General features: G+C 40.8%; 1 protein-coding gene across 7 annotated transcripts in view; it reads right to left on the reverse strand.

Moving 5' to 3' along the window:
- Dock7 (dedicator of cytokinesis 7) overlaps positions 1-21,368 on the reverse strand; it is a 206,303-nt gene that overhangs the window by 26,769 nt on the left and 158,166 nt on the right. For all 7 annotated transcript variants that reach the window (XM_031377915.1, XM_031377919.1, XM_031377916.1 and 4 more), the window contains 11 exons: positions 20,876-21,030; positions 17,532-17,714; positions 17,298-17,433; positions 14,868-14,964; positions 13,718-13,814; positions 11,696-11,830; positions 10,748-10,900; positions 4,049-4,207; positions 3,316-3,416; positions 1,687-1,879; positions 273-416 (listed from right to left, as the gene is read on the reverse strand). In XM_031377915.1, the coding sequence (XP_031233775.1) occupies positions 273-416; positions 1,687-1,879; positions 3,316-3,416; positions 4,049-4,207; positions 10,748-10,900; positions 11,696-11,830; positions 13,718-13,814; positions 14,868-14,964; positions 17,298-17,433; positions 17,532-17,714; positions 20,876-21,030 (1,553 nt within the window). The remainder of the gene's footprint in view (positions 1-272; positions 417-1,686; positions 1,880-3,315; positions 3,417-4,048; positions 4,208-10,747; positions 10,901-11,695; positions 11,831-13,717; positions 13,815-14,867; positions 14,965-17,297; positions 17,434-17,531; positions 17,715-20,875; positions 21,031-21,368) is intronic.

The following is a 21,368-nucleotide window of genomic DNA, read 5'->3' on the forward strand; positions in this document are numbered from 1 at the left end:
CTTAAAAGCTCAGAGAAGTTTTATTTTGTTCTTTCTTTTTTTAAAATTTAAAGGTTTCAGAAAATATTTTGTAAACCAAGAAAAAATTGCAGATTAATCCTGGTTCATAAACAAGTGAATGAGAACACTGGGGAAAGCCACGGGTTGCTAGGACACACAGTGGGAACAGCAGCGGCAGAGCTGGAAGAACAGCTCTAGGGACATCTGGAGCAGACGCTCTCCAGGGAAAGGCAAGGGTGCGAGGCAGAGACTGAGGGAACAATGTCACCTACCATGGAGAAGGAAGCAGCGGCTTGCTCCAGTAAACCCACGAGTCCTGACTCAGTGAAGTACTTTCCAGAGCAAATGCCTTCTTCATCTGGAGATACCACATCATCTGAGACAGCAGACTCTTCTAATACATTAGATGAAATATTCTAGGGAAAAATATTGAAGAGGTATGTACTGGCTGGTTTTGTGTGTCAACTTGACACAGGCTGGAGTTATCACAGAGAAGGGAGCTTCAGTTTGGGAAGTGCCTCCATGAGATCCAGCTGTGGGGCATTTTCTCAATTAGTGATCAAGGAGGGTAGGGCTCCTTGTGGGTGGTGCCATCCCTGGGCTGGAAGTCTTGGGTTCTATAAGAGAGCAGGCTGAGCAAGCCAGGGGAAGCAAGCCAGTAAGGAACATCTCTCCATGGCCTCTGCATCAGCTCCTGCTTCCTGACCTGCCTGAGTTCCAGCCCTGACTTCCTCTGGTGATCAACAGCAATGTGGAAGTGTACGTTCAATAAACCCTTTCCTCCCCAACTTGTTTCTTGGTTATGATGTTTGTGCAGGAATAGAAACCCTGACTAAGACAAGGTATTAGCAATGAATCACTTTCCTAACATGAAAAGTGGACATGACAACTAGATGTTGCTATTAGCTCAGGTTAAGAAGAGAAGCTGGGGTAGAGCTTAAAGTAGCAGAGCCCACACTCAGCTGTGAGAGACCCCTGGAGTCAGCCCTATGCATAGCCACACAAAGAAGGGAGACATCTCTATTTTAAAATGATGATAAAATTACAACACTGTTGCTAAAAAACTCCCCCAACAGCAAGTTGTAGAAATAAACTGTCTCCTGATCTTCACAGTTGTACCAAAGCACATCACAAACACACGCAATTAAAAACATTTGTAGGAAGGCTAGAGAGATGATTCGGTGGTTAAGAGCACTGACTGCTCTTCCAGGGTCCTGAGTTCAATTCCCAGCAACCACATGGTGGCTCACAACCATCTGTAATGGGATCCGATGTGCTGTTCTACTCTGAAGAGGGCAACAGAGGGAGAGTGTGTGTGTATGTGTGTGTGTATAAAATAAATCTTAAAAAAAAAAAACATTTGTATGAAAGAAAATCATGATGGCTCAGCTGTTAAGAACACTGGCTATTCATTCTTCTAGAGGACCTAGGATCAAAGTCCTAATTTCAATCCTCAATTAAAAATCAGGTTCTCTTTAATAGTGCTGGAGATCTATCTCAGTAGTGGAGAACATGCTCTGATTACATTCTTAAGAGCTCGCAAAACAAAGAGTACATTGTTATTCACCTTGCCAAGGTCTGGTCTTACTTCCTGCTTTCTTTACTCATTAAAGGATTCCATATAGCCAGGTTAAAGTAGAAACCAAAGGACACACCTTGATCTCTCTCACACACCGCAGATCCTACCTGGAATGTTACACAGCCAACAGGAAGGTACTTCCGGTCTTCCAGCATGCTCAGGTACTCGGCAACAAGGGCTGCTGAGTGGACCAGGCACTGAGCAGCTTCGGCATGATTGCTCCGTTCAGAGTGCTTGCCAGCCATGTTCTGCAACCAGGTCAGGCGCAGGTCTGGAGACGTCTGGTAGCCCTTGGCGATTCTAATCGGAATAGAAATGATTCTCAGTAGCTGCCAGCTTCCCAAACTGATTGGGAGTTCAGAGGGTTCCTCAGATTTACCTAGACAAGTTCCTGCTACTGCATCAACCTGTTATGACAAGTGTTTAAGTGGCTGGTAAATGTCATTGTGTACTGATAGAGAAGTCACAGCAGTGCCTGAAATGGACATTATCATTTTGGGATGGGGTAAAGAGACATGCTACTTGGCAGCTAAGAAAATGATCATATTTAAATTTAAAAATATATAATAATATATTTTATATAATATATAATAAATACTTATATATTTATGAATATGTAAGGAAAAATAGAAAAATATACATCTTTATTTGGAGTTTTTTTTGTTTGTCTTTTGTTTTATTTGTGTGTCTTATGATGGACAAAACTGTGAGAGGGCCCCATAGAAAGACAACTCTGAGTTCTGTTTATGTGTTCTACAAGATCTAGTGGTAATTACAAATTTCTCAAAATCTGTACCTAGAAATACTATCTCTAGTCATAACCACAATTTGAAATTATGACAATTCATATTACATTAAACATTCATATTCTATTTTTTTTAAAGATTGCTTTTTTACATTTAAAATGTGAGCATGAGGCTTTTCTAAGAAGTTCAAGATCTAGGAAATCAAATTAATTAATTAATTAATTTTACTTTTTCTGGCCTGCTTGCTCTGGCCCCACTTGCTCAGGTCATATTTATTTCATATATGTGGGTACACTGTCACTGTCTTCAGACACAGTCAAACATAGCATTGGATGCCCATTATAGATGGTTGTGAGCTACCATGTGGTTGCTGGGAATTGAACTCAGGAAGAGCTGTTGGTGCTCTTAACTGCTGAGCCATCTCTCCAGCCCCCAAATTTATTTTTTAAAAATTCTTTTTTTTTTTAAGCAAGCAATAAACATCCTATATTCTGAGGCTCTACCTTTGATCCCTCACACTGCAAACCCTACAACATAGCAGCAAGCTGAAGTCAATGTTTTAACTCTTCCTTTCTGTGTGTGGGTGTTCTGCCTTCGGGTATGTCAATCCACCCAGTGTACCTGGTGCTCATGGAGACCAGAGAAGGTGCAAGGTCCTGAGAGGGTGCAGCGGGTGCAGTGGCTCTGAAAACTGAACCTGGGTCCTCTGCAAGAGCAGAAAGTGCTCATAACTGCTGAGCCATCTCTCCAGTCCAAACTGAAGAGTTTAAAGCACTGACAAAAGTAGCCTCAGAAAAGCAGGCTTTGCCTCCTACAGACAGCAGCATACAAGCGGTACAGACACACGTACAAGCGAAGTACTCACACACACAAATACATCTCTATTATAAAGTCACTTAAATATTTTTTTATACTTCTTCTCATGGAATGTCACTCCAGTGTCATTCAAATCCCATAATACAAACAGTGGGTGCGTCACATACAGGCTACCTGTACATGAGGTCAATCAGCATTTCTGGGTCCTCCTGATGCTCCTTCATCTTCACAGTGTCAGACAGGATCATATGGAGATTGAAAACCAGATCCTGGACCTGCAGCAGAGTCAGAGAAACACTTCTTGTCACTCATTCCCTATAACTGAATAAGTCTAGAAGCTATTTTTGAGAAGCTTCTAGAACTTTGAAAACAAGTTACAGCAAATACGTGGGTTGGCAAAGGGAGGGCATTCTTCAGTTGACTATACTGTAAGCGGGGATGAGGTGCAGCAAACGGAGGCCTGCAGGAGCACAGGAGGAAACCGTCTCTCATTGTGTTAACAGTCAGCTTGGTGAAACTAGTTTTCCTAAAGGCAATCTAATATTTGAATAACTGGCAGGAACTGCCAATGTCTACTGCTACAAATGAACAGAATTACACAACCAGGTCACCTGTTTTAAGAACAGGGGCTGTGGAGATGGCTGAGTCTGTCTTCAGCACCCACAGGCCAGGTGTGGTGGTGGCTGGTATTTCATATAATTCCAGCACATATTGAGGCAAAGACAGGAGGATCCTTGGGCCTCACTGTCAGCATCCTAGTCAAACTAGGAACTCCAGGTTCAGTGACAGAGAGTGGGAAAGTGTCTGAGGAATGACACCAACTTTGACCTCTGGGCCTTCACATGTATGAACACACACGTGTGCACAGAAACACACATGTGCATGCACACATAGTAGCATTTCTCACCTGATCAGGAAATGTGGTTTCTCTCAATTCTAGATCTTCTTCAGCATATGTCAAAATAGTTTTTAGAGAGCGTCTTAAGAATTCCTCATTAAAATTCTGAGACGTACCCACCAAAGAGGACAGGGACATTGTGACCTGCATTTTCACTCTAGCAAAGTTCTGTGAAAGAGAAATTGTCTCAATTAAGGCAGTCAAACGAAAACATGCTTGTTTCCCTATAAAGGGAAAGGGCTAGGACCACGGATCAGGGCTAGGTGTTTGCTTAGCTTGTGTGAGGTCCTAGGTTTCATCCCAATGCTACAAATAAAACAAAATCAAAATTTGGTGAAAAAAAAATGCAATTCTGAAACTTTTTTTTTTAAAGGAATGAAATATCAACAATGCAATTTGATTTTTAAAAGGATGCTATGGACTCCAGGGAACTAAGCAGGGTCTCTCCTGCAGCCTTCCTTCCTCACACCCTATACCTTTGTCTTGCTCCTGGGAACCTCTGGTCAAGCAAGGGGATCAGATCAGCTAAGTGATTTTCACTCTCCTGACCATTCACCAATTCCAGTTTCCTGGTCTTATCCTAGCTTTGAAGGACCAACTGCTGTGGTCTCTCCTTCCTGTCTGGCCTCACTCCCAGGGAACTAAAAAGATTTTCTCCTATAGCCTTCCTTCTCACCCTACCTCTTTGTCTCAGCCACCAACACCTGAGACACTCTCTCCCTAGAAATCCACTGGTGGCCAGAAAAATCAGATCCTCTAGAGAGACAAAGCTTTGAGGCAGACTTGCTTTCTTCCCTCCTCAGTGCCCTTCCCATTCCAGCCCATCCCCATTCCTGTGTGTAGCTAGATACCTAGAAACACATCTACTTGGGAACGACAGTGCCCACACACAAGGTAATCAGAAGTACCTCCAAGCAGACAACCCACTGGTGCGACATGATCCTAAGATCCAGAGAGGGCAACAGAAACCGAGGAATGGAAAATCCAACAAAGACCAGATAATAAGACCCAGAATTACAATCATCCTAAACCCAGATGCCAGCATAAAAACACAACCAACAACAGCAAAGAAGATGCAGGACAATATGTCTTCATTAATGTCTGGAAATCTTACCACAACAGGCCCCAAGTATTCCAATACAGCTGAAGCACAAGACAAAGACTTCAAAACAGCTATTATGAATATAATCAAGGACCTGAAAGAGGATATGAATCTACTAATAAAATCTATGAAAACACAAACAGTGAAATAAAATGAAGAAAACAGTTCAGAACATGAAAGTAGAAATGGAATCCCTAAAAAGCAAACTGAGGTAAAATTAGAAATGAAAAATTTAGGAACTCAAAATAGGAAACTCAGAGGCAAGCCATATCAACAGAATACTAGACAAGATAGAAGAAATGGATACTTTAAAACCAACTGACCAACCAACCAACCAACCAACCAACCAAAAACCAAACCAAACCAAACCTTTTGGCACAAAGCATCCAGAAAATCTTGGAAACTATGAAAAGAGCAAATCTAAGACTAATACAAATAGAGAAAGAAGAAGAAGAGAAAGCCCATGCCAAAAGGCACAGAAAACATGGCCTACAATTCATAGAAGAAAATCTCCCTCACCAAAAGAAGGAAGTGCTTATTAAAGTACAAGAAGCATACAGAACACCAAATAAACTGGACCAGAAATGAAATTCCTCATGATACATTATAATAAAAACACTAAGCATACAGAACAAAGGAAGAATATTAAAAGCTGCAAGGGAAAATGACTAAGTAACATATACAGGCAGACCTATTAAAATAATGCCTGTTTTATCTTTTTGTTTTTTTGTTTTTTTGTAGACAGGGCTTCTCTGTATAGCCCTGGCTGTCCTCGAACTAAAAAATCCGCCTGCCTCTGCTTTCCAAGGGCTGGGATTAAAGGCATGCACCACCACCGCCCGGCTAATGCTTTTTTTTTTCAATGGAGCTTTCTAAAAGGCAGAAGGGTCTAAACTGATGTTCTACAAACTTTCAGAGACACCAGAAGCCAGGCCAGATTACTATACCCAGCAAAACCTTCAGTCACAATAGATGGAGAAAGACAATCAACAACGAAACTAAATTTAAACAATATCTATCTGTCTGCCTGCCTATCTATCTATCTATCTATCTATCTATCTATCTATCTATCTATCTATCTATTCCAGCTCTAAGCACTAGAAATGTTAACATGAAAGTGTTAATCACACCCAGGAAAACACAAGAAATAAATAATCTCAGAACCACAAATCAATATAGCAGAAAAAACTCATACCACCACAACAAACTGACAGGAATTAATAAACACTATATATTAGTAACTCCCAATATCAATGGCCTCAGTGACACTGATTAACAGATCACATTATGAAACAGGATCTATTCTTTTCATGCATCCAAGAAACACAACCATTTTTTATGTATTAAACCATTTATTTGTTTATGTATGTGGGTATTTTGTCTGCATGTATGCCTGTACACCAGAAGAGGGCATCAAATTCCATGAGACTACAGTTGTAAATGGCTATGAGCCATCATGTGGATGCTAGGAATTGAACTCAAGAACTCTGGAAGATCAACCAGTGCTCTTAAATTGCTAAGCCATTTCTCAAGCCTCAAGTAATATACTTTAATATCAAAGGATAAACATCAGCTGGGCAGTGGTGGTGCACGCCTTTAATCCCAGCAATTGGGAGGCAGAGGCAGGTGGATTTCTGAATTCGAGGCCAGCCTGGTCTACAGAGTGAGTTCCAGGACAGCCAGAGCTATACAGAGAAACCCTGTCTCAAAAAAAACCAAAAAACAAAAAAACCCAAAACAAACAAACAAACAAAAAAGATAAACATCATCTCAGGGTAAAAGGACAGAAGATATTTCAAGCAAACGAACCTAAGAAACAAGCTAGGGTAGCCATTTTAATATCTGACAAAACAGCCTTTAGACCAAAATTAATCTGAACAGATGAGGAATGATACTATATATTCATTAAATGAAAAATGCATCAAGAAAATATTGCAATTCTAAATAATTATGCACCAAACACAAGGGCACCGGAGTTGCTAAAAGAATACAACTACAGCAAAAAACACATATTGACTCTCACATCTATTGACAGGGGGTGAGCAACAGACTGGTCATGCAGATAAAAACTAATCACAGAAAGGCTGGAGTTGACATCAGAAATCAAAAAGATCTACTAGATATTTTATAGATCATTTCACCTAAACACAAAAGAATGAATATACCTTCTTCTTAGCACCTCCAAAACTGACCACAACATACTTGGCTACAAAGGAAGCCTCAATATATAAAAAGAACATTGAAAAAAACACCACATCCTATCCACTGCTGATTAAAACTGGATTATCAACAGCAATGCAAACAGGGAGCTTACGAATTCCCAGGAACTGAACAACTCACTGCTGGATGAACAATGGGTCAAGAAAGAAATGAAAACCTTTTGAGAATTGAATAAAAATGAAAGTACAACATATTCAAACTTATGAAACAAATGAAAGGCAGTTCTCAGAGGCAAGTCCATAGAATTAAGTGCCTACATTAAAAACAAAAACAAAAACAAAAACAAAACAAATGTAAACTATCCTCTTAGTAACCTAACAGCAAAAGTTCTAGAAGAAAAAGAAGAAATCATACCTAAAAGGAGATGGCAAGAAATAATCAAATTCGGGCTGAAATCAATAAAACATATACAAACAAAGAATCAACAAAATAAAGAGTTGGTTCTTTGAGAAAATCAGCAAGATTGATAAACTCATAGCCAAATAAACTAAACCATATCAAAACCAAAAAGGCAGCACCAACAAAATTCCAACATAATTTCTTCAACAGAAATTGAAGGCACAATTTTCAGCTTTATATCGAAACACAATAAACCAGGATAGCTAAAACACTCCTAAGGAAAAAAGAACTGCTGAAGGAATCACCATTCCTGACTTCAAATTGTACTGCCCAGCTGTGTGGTACTAGCATAAAGTGATACACTGAGAAATGGAACTGAAATGAAGACCCAGACATAAATCTACAGACCTATGGACACACCTACAGTCTTTGATAAAGAAACCAGAAATTCTGATATCACAAAACTTCAGCTTAGGGTTTCAAGCATGCCAAGTATATACTCTGCTACTAAGCTACGTTCTGACCTCTAAACCCACAGTCTAAGTGGAGTATTTAACTCTAGCTTACTAGGTCCAAGATGAAGTTCTCTAACACATACCATGCATAAAGAATGGTATAGCAGACTCTTTAAGTGATGGGTTTTGTTTGTTTGTTTGTTTGTTTGTTTTGAAACAGGGTTTCTGTGTGTATCCCTGGCTGTCCTGGAACTCACTCTGTAGACCAGGCTGGCCTCAAACTCAGAAATCTGCCTGCCTCTGCCTCCCAAGTGCTGGGATTAAAGGCATGCGTTACCACTGCCAGGCTACAGTGTTTTTTTTTTTTTACGAGTTTACAGCTTGTCTTCTTTTTTTCCCCCCACAGTATAAATTCATTGCTGTTCCACTAGTCCCTATTACGTAACCACTTTTAAAATTACGTCTTTTTCTGACACTTTCTACTTGACCCTCATGTGTATTTCCAGTATCTGGCCACTTTCCCCTTGGAAGCACCTGCTTTTATGTTCTCTGTATAAACATAAAGTTTTCTGTTTTTGCATGTGTTAGTGTCAGGGACTGAACTTAGGGCCCTTAGTTCAGGAAGGCAAGCACTTCTGACATTGAACTAAATTTTCCCAGGTCATCTTATTAAAGAACATTTAATATACTTCTTTTCTATCTTCTTTATTCCTTTGCTATTTATTTTAAGCACAATTGTGATAGTTAGTGTTAATTTGATAAACTAGAATCACATAGGAGATGAGTCTTCAGGCATGTCTGTGAGGGATTGTTTTGATTCATCTTTTTTTCTTTTTCCGAGACAGGGTTTCTCTGTGTAGCCCTGGCTGTCCTGGAACTCACTCTGTAGACCAGGCTGGCCTTGAACTCAGAAATCCGCCTGTCTCTGTTTCCCAAGTGCTGGGATTAAAGCCGTGCGCCACCACCGCCCGGCTGTTTTGATTCATCTTAACTTCTAAGAATGTCTGCAATGATTCTCTTGATTACACTGGTGTGTGAGCACACATTTTAATCTTGTTTAGTCTATTCTCTGGCTAGAAGACTGGAAACTATAGAAACAGAGAAAGAGAGCAGAGCAGCGGCCTGCACCATCCCTGTGTGTTCACCAGCGGGGGATTGAGTGGCCAGTGTGGCCAGCTCTTGCAGCCTTGATTTCCTGCCAGGATAAACTGTACCTTGAGCTATGAGTAAAAACAAGCCTGTTCTCCCTTCAGTTGCTTCTGTCATGGTTTTTATCCAACAAGAGGAAAAGAAACTAAAACACCAATGTTCCCTATTTTTGTCAAAAATCTTTTCCCACGTGGCAGGCACTAAATAGCTTTGGTGATGTTATTCCTTCAACATATATACTTGTTTGTCTTCAGATCCTATTCCTCTGTAGAGCTCAAGACCATTGTGTTTTACTCAAGAGTTCCATCTGGATGTTGCATGGATAACCTGATGACAGTATATCCAATATACCTCGTTTCCTGTTGACTTTCTCAGGCCCACCCACACTCACCCTGTTCTTCATAGGATGAACCCACTCCACTTCTTTCGTCAACAACCATCCCACTGCTGCTCTGAGTTACTGCAATAACTTGCTGGTAATCAGCTGACTACTTTTTAGGCCTGGGCTCCATCTTTTGTGTAAAATACTAAATGCCTATCAATCATTCCTTTATAACTTGCCAGTGGCTCCCACAATGTGAGCAATAAAATGCAAGTGTTCAAGGGAGTGAATATAATACGTATTGGGGACTGAGAGGGTAGTAGTGAAGAACCAAGTTAGCATCACTGTCAGCTTTAAATTACTTATTTCTAGTCAGAGATGCTAGTCTATAAATTGTCTTTTTTTTTCCTAAACAGGAAAAAAAAATTCCAAGAATGACAGAAAATGCTATCAAGAACAAGTTTCAAGAAATTCCATGTGTAGTCAAATGTTAGGGACTTTGAAAAACTAGATGTAGTTTATTATGCAACTAGAGTCTTTTGTTTTAGGCTATGAGAACCTGGGACCCAATAGAAATAGAGCAGTATAAGTCTGTATCAGCCAATACACACCACACATACGCATGCCCCCATGTGTTCACACACCTTCATAAGACACTCATAGGATGGGAATACACACCACACATACGCATGCCCCATGCGTTCACACACCTTTGTACATATGCATGCCCCATGCGTTCACACACCTTTGTAAGTCATCCATAGGATGGGAATACACACCACACATACGCATGTCCCCATGTGTTCACACACCTTCATAAGACACTCATAGGATGGGAATACACACCACACATACGCATGCCCCATGCGTTCACACACCTTTGTAAGTCATCCATAGGATGGGAATACACACCACACATATGCATGCCCCATGTATTCACACACCTTCGGAAGACACCCATAGGATGGGAATACACACCAAACATATGCATGCCCCATGCGTTCACACACCTTCGGAAGACACCCATAGGATGGGAATACACACACTCTAAGTTCTTAACACCTGTCTATTGAAGTTGTATTTCATTATGAACCTCGACCGCTTTCATGGCTGACACTTACATTCCCGATCTCAAAGTTCTGCCTCATGAGGAGGTAAAGGGAGGCACTAGCGTGCGACCGGATTGTACTGATGCTGCTGCTGCAGTGTCGGAGAAGCCGGAGGCACAGATCGGCACACTGCTCTGTCTCTTCCTCAAACAAGAGCTCGGGAAACTGTTAAACCCAGAAAGATGTATGTTAATACAGCCTGACTTAAAAATCTGATAGGTTAGCCCAGAAATTAAAACAAACGGTTAAGAGACAATATTAGGTAAGGTCAACCATGCAGATCACTGCCAGACAGGTGGGTGATGTCACTTGTTAGGCAGCAGGTATGACACTGGGCAAGAGTTTAATTTTCCCATGTGGTAGGTTCAATAACAAACATTACCTACATAAACTGTTGTGGCTTCAGTCATGTATTATGAAGAACAGTATGGACACATAAGAGCACAACATAAACAAACAAAACCAAACGCACATGTTTCAGGGCTGGGGTGGGGAGAGGACGACAAATAGGAAATAACTGGCACAGCAGAGCACACAGCACCTTTACACAGCAAGAGCAGAACTGCCCATACATTTAATTCTTAATAAATGAGCAGAAGAGAAAGCTACATGGTGGTAGCTAGAAGAGTGCTTGTATCAAAGAGTGCTTGCATGGTGTGTCCAAGGACCCAGGCCTAATCTCTAGTACCACAAAACCCAGTGGGACAAGGGAAAAGGGCAGCCTGCACTCAGCAGCTACTGAGTTCAGGTTCTTCTCAAAACAAAATGATTTTAGACAGGAAGCTGATTATCAAGAAATCAGGTCAATACAAGTTCTCAAGACAGAATCAGAGGCCCAAGGGTATTAAGTGTTTAAAATTAATTTATAACGTATTGACCAGTGAGTGTGGCAAGTGACCTCGAACAGTGCCAAAGAAGAAAGTGAAGTCACATGAGACCAGCACAGGTAAAACAGCTCACCTTTGAGACCAGGGCTCTTTGCGTGGCAAAGCAGTGCTGCAGATACACTGCACTTTGGTTGCAGGCCATGCTCTGTAGCAGCACTTTCAGTACGCCACCCAGGATGCTCTCTTTGGATTCTGTTACAGATACAGTCTGCAATTCAAATAGAAAAATATAAAACAGACATGTGTCTATAATGAGGCTAGGTAGGTAAAGTATGTATGAAAATACAAATATTTACAAGACAGGAAAATGGTAAAAGCTAGAAGGATTTCAAGAGAACATGCCACAGCATGTTTAGATGGAAGGAAAAAAGGAGTGAAAAGAGCAGACAGAATTCACACTGTGTGTGGGGAGGAGCAAGGACCAGTGGCAGGAGAACAGGAGTACATTCTAGGAAATGTGTAAATAAGCTCAGACCTCAGCCTTGAAGAACTTGCAAATGTGCCCATGGCAGGCAGTATTTGCTATATGTCAAAACAAGTTCCTCCCTTTCCTCCTTTAAGAAAGGATTCCTAGCGTTTGTCTGGGGACTTGGAACTAATCTAAAAAGAAGTGTGAACTAAAGACAAGTTCCTCCATGAGGCATACCCTTAGAAACACACGTGGCTCCTTTGCCCAGTGAAATGTAGTGTGGTAAGAAGTGAAGCCTGAGCAAGCACCTTACATAATCTATCTTAGAAAATACTTAAACTCTCGGGCAGAGGGGTCAACATTTGAAGTGTAAATAAATAAAATAATTAATAAAAATATTTATACTATTTCTTTTTTTTCTAGTAGTTTAGACCTAGTCCAACCAATAGATCCTCAAAATATAAAGCCTTTTCAAGTCTGAAGAATTCCTCATTTTTGTCATCAAGCAGTCAAGAGATAGAGAATTTTAAAGACTATTTGGTATTTGTCATCTGCTGTGTTTGTCCACATGCTGTATGTGTATGTGTATGCAGCCAGAAGAAGGTGCTGAGTGTCTGCTACCATGCTCTGACTATTTCCTTGAGGCTGGGTCTCTCTGAACCTTGGGCTTGTGTCTTCCTGGCTAGACTGAAACCCAGCAGGCCTCAGTGCCCCTGACTTAACGTCCTGTGGAACTAGGTTATAGGCATATGCGAGAAGCCAGGCTTTGCAGGTGCTAGAATCTGGCCTGCAGCCTCCCCAGTTACTCGCCAAGTGCCCCTAACACTGAGCCATCTCTCTAGTTCCAAGAAATACTGAAGGCGTTAAGTTCTGAAAATTTTAATCAGGATAGCAGCAAGTAAATTATAAGAAGAATAACCTTAAGGAAGTGAATAGAACAGACTACAAAGAGAATGCAGAATGCTATGAAGTAGGCAGCCATTACAACAGCATTGAGTTCAGACCCTGAGGGAGTGATAGCAGAAGAAAAGGATTGCCAGAAACAGGTGAGAGACTATTTACTAAAACAACTGGAGCACCCTGGGAATGGATCTACACCCTGGTTCTCCTCCTTTCTTCCTGTGATCATGGGACACTCTGAAACATCTCTGTGCCTAACTATTGTTATCCATGAGAGCAGGACAGTGATCATTTTAACAGCCTTGCTCTTATGAAGACCATGTAAATTAATACTTGTAAAGTGCTTAGGACATTGCTTGAAACACTTCCTAAGTGGCTCCTGTCACTAACAGGGTACTACTGTCTAGAAAGTGACTGAAAAAGCAGTTTACAGTTATGCAAAATTACCAAACAGGGTCATTACACATAAAAATCTAAACTACTGCTTAATATGTAGAAGATTCAGAATAAACCCTGCATATCTCTATGCTGCATGTTAAATATATTCCAGTGGGGTACCCCATTATTAGAAACACAAGACAAGGTCTTGAATATGGCAAACAGATGTAGATTTTATAAGCACCCTCAAAGAATAAACATTTGAAAACTTGGGAAGAAATAGAATTTATAACTAGAGAATCACCAGCTACTTAGAACTACTGATGTCTGAGCACCACTGTGTGGCTCAAACTGATTTTCCAATCTCCATCTGCCGAATCCATAGTTAAGCTTCTTGCCTGTCCTTACCTGGACGATGATCTCTAGTGTGTCTAAGATGATGAGGTTTGCTTCGGTAGCCAGGTTTCCATCAATCAGTGCTTCGTGTTCTATCTCTGCTCTTGACCTGATACAAAATATTGTAAGAAATTTTACTTATCTTTCCAAAAAGCCAGAAATAAAAGAATGACTTAAAGATTCATTAAAACAAAAACCTTGAAACTATTTGCTTCGAGGAAACTTACAAAAAAGTAAGAAAGACTCAGTATTTAATGTATTAAAGTGTTCTTTTTCCCTATATCTTGTTGACTATCCATCTTTCCTTTTTTGTTTTGAGACAGGATCTCACTGCATATTCCTGACTGGCCTGGAACTTGTTATGTAGACCAGGCTGTCCTCCAATGTAGAGATCTGTCTGCCTCTGTCTCCCCAGTGATACCACACCAAGCAACCTATCCATTGGTCCCCCACAAAATACCACTGAGGGCACGCATGTCTGCTTTGCCTGTCAGGCCCACAGCACTTTTCCTCACAGTGGCCACCACAGGCACTAGGTGGTGCTAGGTTACACACAGCTGTATGTAAGGCACTGTGCAAAAGCTGAGCATTCCTCCGAGATTCCAACATTTTCAATGTATTTATCAACAACAATAAAAGCACTACATTTTCTAAGATTGTATCTAATTTTCTCTTCACCATTCATACAAATATTCTGACAATAATTTAACTCTTAAGTAAGACTGGGTGGAATCATATATTAGAAACAAAACTTTAGAAAAATGGCAACAGATACTGCTGACAAACCTGATTATAATCATTATAAAAGTGTATTACATATTAAAACTCACACTGTGTAGTATAAATACATTTTTTGCCAATTATAACCCAATAAAGAGAAGAAAAACAAACAAAACAATTTGATGCTGAAATCAGTGGCAAAATGCATGTGCAATGGAGGATTAGTTGGGTAAATGAGCTTATTTTATTTATTTTAAAATCAGTTTTTAAATATGTAATATATTTTACTATAACATATATTTTGTTTTTAATTTAAAACTTAAAAATCAAACATAAACACATATCTTCTAAGATATAAATGCCTAATAAAAATAAAAACCTAAGATGATTTGCTTTGTGTTTAAAACCTAGGCAGCCCATTAACATACTAAAATCATATTACTTATCGAGTTTCTCTGTATTCTGACGCCAGTGAGTCATATCCTTTCTCCACCGCAGGTTTTCTTGGCTCCCAAAGGCACTTCCAGATGGGCTCCTCTCTGTCAAACCAATTTCAAAATGGTATTTCAGTTGGACCATATATACACATTTGATAACACACAAGAAATAGTGAGTATTCTTCATTTTATAAATAGCCCTTTCAGTTTAAGTGGAAGAACTGGGCAGTAATGATTTTTATTTAAAAGAATTCATAAATTAACTAAGGAGAAAATATTTTCTATATAGGATATATCTTGGAGAAAAAAACCTTACCCCTTTAAGTAAGCAAAGAAAGGCCCTAACATAGGCTGTGTTATAAGGCTAAAGGGAGCAGCTCATTCCCAAGAGTGTACTGGGATGTGATTAGTCATTCTACTTTCTGGCTCTCCCTGCAAGAATGGGTAATCTGAATAGTCTCACTCCGCATGCTCCTGATTTAGGATGGTCACAATGGCTACTCAGAGTTTTATCTGATTGGCTTGCTCATCAACGTCTACTGATTAAACAATATCCACTACCTTTGTGGGAACCATCCCTCACCCTCCAAGAAACCCTTGCTAAATAAATATTTGCTTCTTGTCTTCTTCTTCTTCTCCCTCTCTTTTTTTTTTTTTTTTCAAGACAGGGTTTCTCTGTGTAGCCCTGGCTGTCCTGGAATTCACTCTGTAGACCAGGCTGGCCTTGAACTCAGAAATCCGCCTGCTTCTGCTCTCAAGTGCTGGGATCAAAGGTGTGCGCCACAACTTCCCGGCCTGCTTTGCTTCTTGTTCATAACATTAATTATTAATTTTTAATGAGACACAGTCTGTAGCCCATGCTGGCCTGGAATATGTAGCCAAAGCTGATCATGAATTTAACATAATCCTCCTGTCTTAAGTCTGGCAAGTGCTGGAATCACAGATATAAGCACCTTGTAGGCTCTATAGCATTTATTCATATAAGACCATGTTACCTGACAGATGTGATGCCCCTTTTGTTCAGCATTTAATAATAAAGTATCTGGAATATACTGAGTACACAATAAATTCATGTTCATACAAAAGCATAACAGGAACTAGGAAGATGGCTCCATGAATAAGTATTTGCAATGTAAACAAGAGATAGGAATTCAGATTCTCAGAACCCATACACATGCTAGGCAGATATGGTAGCCTGCTTGTAATTTTAGCCATGGGAGGCAGAGATGAGGACCTTTGGAACAAGCTGGCTAGCAAGATGTCCATATCATAGCACTTTGGGTTAACCACAAGGCCTTGCCTCAAAGAATAAGAAGGAATAATTGAACAAGATTCTCATATCAACCTTAAGTTTCCACACATGCATACAATGTACCATACATGTACATATACAAGCATGCAGATAAACATACATCACATACATAAACAAAGATAAAGCACCTATAACAGAATAAGTTCTTTTTCAAAAAGATATTATTTGTGTACATGAGAGAAAGAGACAGACAGACAGACAGACAAACTGAGACTTGACATAAGTGATGAGAACTAAACTCTGTCCTCTACAGGAGCAGTCTACAATTACTTCCTTTGGTCTACTTCCTGGTTCTATAGGAAAAGGGGGGAGGGGCGCTTTCTCTCTTTAGGTTTGAAGGCGGACTGGATGGCATGGGGAGCCTTTTAACAGGCACCAGAAATTTTTCCTGAGTGGACAAAGCACCATGGCTGGTAGAGAAATCCACAGGCATGTGATGGAATTAGATTTCAAGCTTTCAACTAGGAAATGAAAAGTCTAGTTCTGAAAACAGAGAGACTTAACACTGAGAGGATGGAGGAAGAACGAAGGGGAAAGTTCGGAGTTCACACAGGAATTTTAAAAGTATTAAGAAATAGAGATCACTTTATGTAATGACAGACACATCTCTATGCTTTCCTATTGTTTTCCTTTCTGAACTTTTAGATTTGAAATATTTTCTCTACATTTATTGTTAATGTAAATATGTGTTTCTCTGTGTGTATGCAAGGACAGGGACTCATGGAGGTCTGAGACTATAGATCCCTGGGAATGGAAATTGCAGGTGGTGGTAAACAAGCTAGCTAATATGGGTGCCTCCGCAAGAGCATTAACCACTGAGTCGCGGGCCAGCCCTCTTCTAATGACATTTACTACACCTTCCCCAGCTTCCTACTTACCCCACTCAATGCTTTCTCTCTTTTATAACCTGTGGAGTTCAATTTGTGTCACTCAGACACTCTTGGATGTGGAGCCTGCTATGGGGCATGGTCAACACACAACAGCTCTTATGCTAGGGGTGGCAATTCTTGATTCAGTTACACTCAGAGTTTCTGAAAGTCATGGTGGACTTGCAACCTGGTGACTACAGGACACAGTTCTTGGAAGTGACACTGCCCTAGCCAAGAGGAGAAGATACACCTACCGAGTTGCCCTCGGCTCCGCCGTACCATTTCCTGCCTGGCACCGATGCTCCCCAGAATGGCTTCTTCAAGCTTGGCTCTCATGTCTTTTGATTTCTTAAAAGTTAAACTATTCATTCTTTCAAATACCTTCTTCCCCTAAAATTGAAACATCAGAAGAGGTACTGAGGTTACGTCCTTCTTCCTTTCTGCATTATTACTTCCTTATAAGCTTTAATGGTGTAATGGCTACTTACTTTGTACTCAAAGCAAGATACACACAGGTAAAGCAGATCTAACAACCGGTTCAGCTGGAGAACCGAGAGATCTGTAAACCATTTCTGCAGAACTGTTTCATCTGCATTCTTGAGAACCCAAAGCAGACAGATCAAAAGGCTGCGGCTTGATTCTGCTGAAAAGGTGGTGTGCTGCCTGCCACTCTGAAAACAAACAACAGTAGCATGAGCCCCACTGACCAGTGATCATTTCTGTTTGCACAACTTGCAACTCTAGTATTTGGGAAACTTAGGTAGAAGCCCTCCAAGTCTGAGGCTAGCCTGAGCTACCTATCAAGCTTCAGGAAAGCCTGGTTAAATTCCAAGACTCTGCCTAAAATCAAATGAACAAATACTTAAAATAAAATTTTCTTAAAGATACATTACTCATTGCTTCTTAAATCAAGAATTTGATTTCAATAACACAAGGGAAAGCCATCCATACAGAGCCCTAATGTCGGAAGTTTATGAACAGCAGCAGACGTTTGTTTCAATGTGGCAGAACTGCCAACAGAGAACAGTACATGTTAGGAGAAAGCATAAAGAGAAAGCAAAATTTCTACTATTAAAACCCAAAGAACATATCATAGAACATCAGAGATGACAAAAAAGATGAGCAAAGCAACTGACTCAATAAAAAACTCATAGCAAACGAATGCTGGTACAGTTTAGGGGAGCATGGCTTCTTTCAAATAACCAGTGACATACCAAGTGAAATGTGAAGCCATGCTCTGGAGGTTTGAATGTGGATGTGCTCCATTGTCTCTGGCATTTAGACCCTGGGCTCCCTGTGGTGGCACAGTTTGGGGACTGTTGGTAGTGGTTCTTGCTGGAGGAATGCACCAGTGCGGCAGGCTCTAAAGGCCTTCGGCCACTTCCAGTTTGCTTTCTCTCCTGCATGCTCATGGCTGACATGTGAGCTTTCTCTCAGCTTCCTGTTTCTGCAGCTGTGCCTCTGTCTGCTGTCTCAGAATGCTATCCTTCGCACGGAAATATTGTAAGAACATGGTCTTATTTTAATCCCAGGTGTAGGGACGTGAGGCTGCTTTGGACTGTCCTCAGCTGCTGGCCATAATTTGCCCCATGTTGTAGCAGAAGCATGGTTTTGCCAGCTGCAGATAATTTCTGCGACTGTGTGACATTTGGAATTCTGGGAACTTTTCAGAGGGTATTATATAAATTCGAGGGCCCCAGACGTTGGTGGTTGTTGGTCATTCGGGGGGTTGGTTTTGGTTAGTGATAGGTTATTTCTATGCTGTTAAAATGAGCCAATTTAAGCCAGATTAGTTTATATTAAAGGCAGGTTTACTGGGAAACTGCACTAGGGGGAGTTAGTTCACTGGCCCCAAAGACTAAGACCAGGGAAGTTGCCATGGAAAAATGGGGGATGAGGGTGGGGAAGGGAGAAAGAGAGAAAGGAGCATGTGTGCAGAAAGAGAAGAGAGGAGAGACCCAAAAAGTCTAGACTATACAGGGAGGAGCCCCTGGGGGAAGGTCAGCCCAGCCCTTGGGCTTGAAAACTCAGGATTGGGGGCAGAGTATGCCAGGTAGGGACTGAGGAATGCTGGGAGAACATGGAGGCCGGGTCCACTTTGGTATGCAAAATATGCAACTCAGTCATCTGTCTCTGTTCCAAAACCAAACAGTTAGTAGCCCAGGTCAAAGAAGAAACAAAAGAAAAGAAATTAGATTCAGGGATCTCTCTGCGCAGGTGCCCTCCCCCACAACCTCTCTTGTCTCTGTCTCTGTCTCTCTGTCTCTGTCTTTCTCTCTCATTCGCCTCTATCCTTCTTTCTCCCCATTTAGTGATAGGAGGTGAAACAGGGGCTACAGAGTGGGAAATGGAAGAATCCATGAAGTAGCAAAGACAGGTTACAGCTATTTGAGTGTTTCCTTTAAAGAAGAACGAGATAAGAAAGACTCAGGAATGCTGAGTACACTTAGCTGCCAAGGCCATGATTTTACTCTCTCCCTTCTGGGTTCTGGTTGAAGATGATGGTAGTAGCTAACACAAATACATACTCTGTCCCAGGCAATGTGCTAAACATTGAATTTGTATTAACTCATTTCTCTTTTGCCAGTACTCAAAAAGATAAATTTATTATTACATATCCCTTATTACAGCAAGAAGGTAGAGCCATCACAAGCCTTCAGTAGTCAACAGTGAGTCTGCACAGCAAATGTGGCTCCAGAAAACAAGCTCCTACACACACACTGTCTCTGATGCACTTAAGCATCAGTGAGGACCATGTGGGATACAGAAAACAAGGGAGGCAAATTTATTCTTCCAGATAGCAGCACATTTTTAGAAAGTCAGGTGATTAGGGCAATGTGATTGTGGTGTATGTAGAGGGACAAACTATAGAACAGAAAGCACAAGAAATGTCCGATACATTCTAAAATATGATCTATAACAGCATGAAGAGTAGTTCAGTTAATAAATGGGATTGGGACAACTGATTCCTCTTCAAGGGAAAAGAGTGGATTTTTATCTTGAATCATTCCATAAAAAAATAATTTCAGATCAAGAAAGAATGTAAATGGGAAAGGTAACATGAAAACCATCAGGAAAAGTATAGAGAAGAGCCACTATAGTTCATGCTTACCAAAGGCATAGCCACCAAAAATACATTAATAATTTTAATTTCAAACTGCTGAATACTTCATTATCAGTTCACCGAAGAAACAAAAATCTGGTGGAGTAACAAACAAGGGGAAAGGTCTAATCAACTACCAGGGGAAAGCAGAGTAAACAGACAACCCAGTGAAGGCCGGAGTATTTAAACAGAAGCAGTCGCAAACACAGGACACGCAACTCAGAGAAGCACCTCAGATCTGAACAGCAGGTATCTATGCCCTGGATCCTACACTACACCTAGACAGAGACGTGGAAAATATAACACATTCACAGAAATCCAGAAGCACACTCTCTGACCATGAGACCAGCCGTGAGCTCCCAGGGTCTCAACCACCAACCAAGGACTGCACATGGAGAGGTCTGATTGTTCTGGCAGTATGTGTATAGTAGAGGATTGTAATTTGATCATCAATAGGAGGAGAGGAGCTCGGCCCTGTGAAAGTTCTGTGCCCCAGTATAGGGGAATGCCAGGGCCAATTAGTGGGATAGGGTGGGGTGGCAGGCATGGGGAGGGGGGAGGCAACAGGGGTTTGTTTTTGTTGTTTTTGTTTGTTTCTTTGTTTTTTGGAGGGGAAACTGGGAATGGAGAAATGTACATGTAAATAAAGAAAATATCTTTGTAGATATCTGGTAGTCTAGAAAAATAAAACAAAACTCCCAATTTTTTTTATAATTTTTCATATTTTACCGTTGACGTGAGAAGAAAACTGCCAGGTCTTGTTAGCTGAGGGACGGATGTTCCTGCAATTGCCATGGCAACTGTCTGGCTTATCATGCTCCCACTCTCACTATCATAATCATCGGGGGCTATACAAATTGGCCTTCCTCGTTGATTGTGTGATTCTGAAAGGGAAAAAAGGAAGAAAAATTTAGGTCAGCTAACAGTTATAAAGCATGCACTCCTTTCCTATTCTCCATGATTCCGTAAAAGAGAGATCCATCAACTTATACACACAGCTGACTCCTGGACAACACAACAACCCACATGTAACCCTCTGGTTGACTGGCAGCCTTACAGACACTATGACACTGGTAACAGTGAGAAGGCCTTAGGCACTATAGATGGGTACTCTCGACACATTAGCTCACTGTAATAGCCACAGGAGACAGCTACAGTTACTATAGTAATGTATCTATGGTACAGTATGTGCCAGAACTAACTGATGCTGTTGTTCTAATGC

This window comes from Mastomys coucha, unplaced genomic scaffold (assembly GCF_008632895.1).
Source record: "Mastomys coucha isolate ucsf_1 unplaced genomic scaffold, UCSF_Mcou_1 pScaffold18, whole genome shotgun sequence".
In the NCBI taxonomy this organism is placed as follows: Eukaryota; Metazoa; Chordata; class Mammalia; order Rodentia; family Muridae; genus Mastomys; species Mastomys coucha.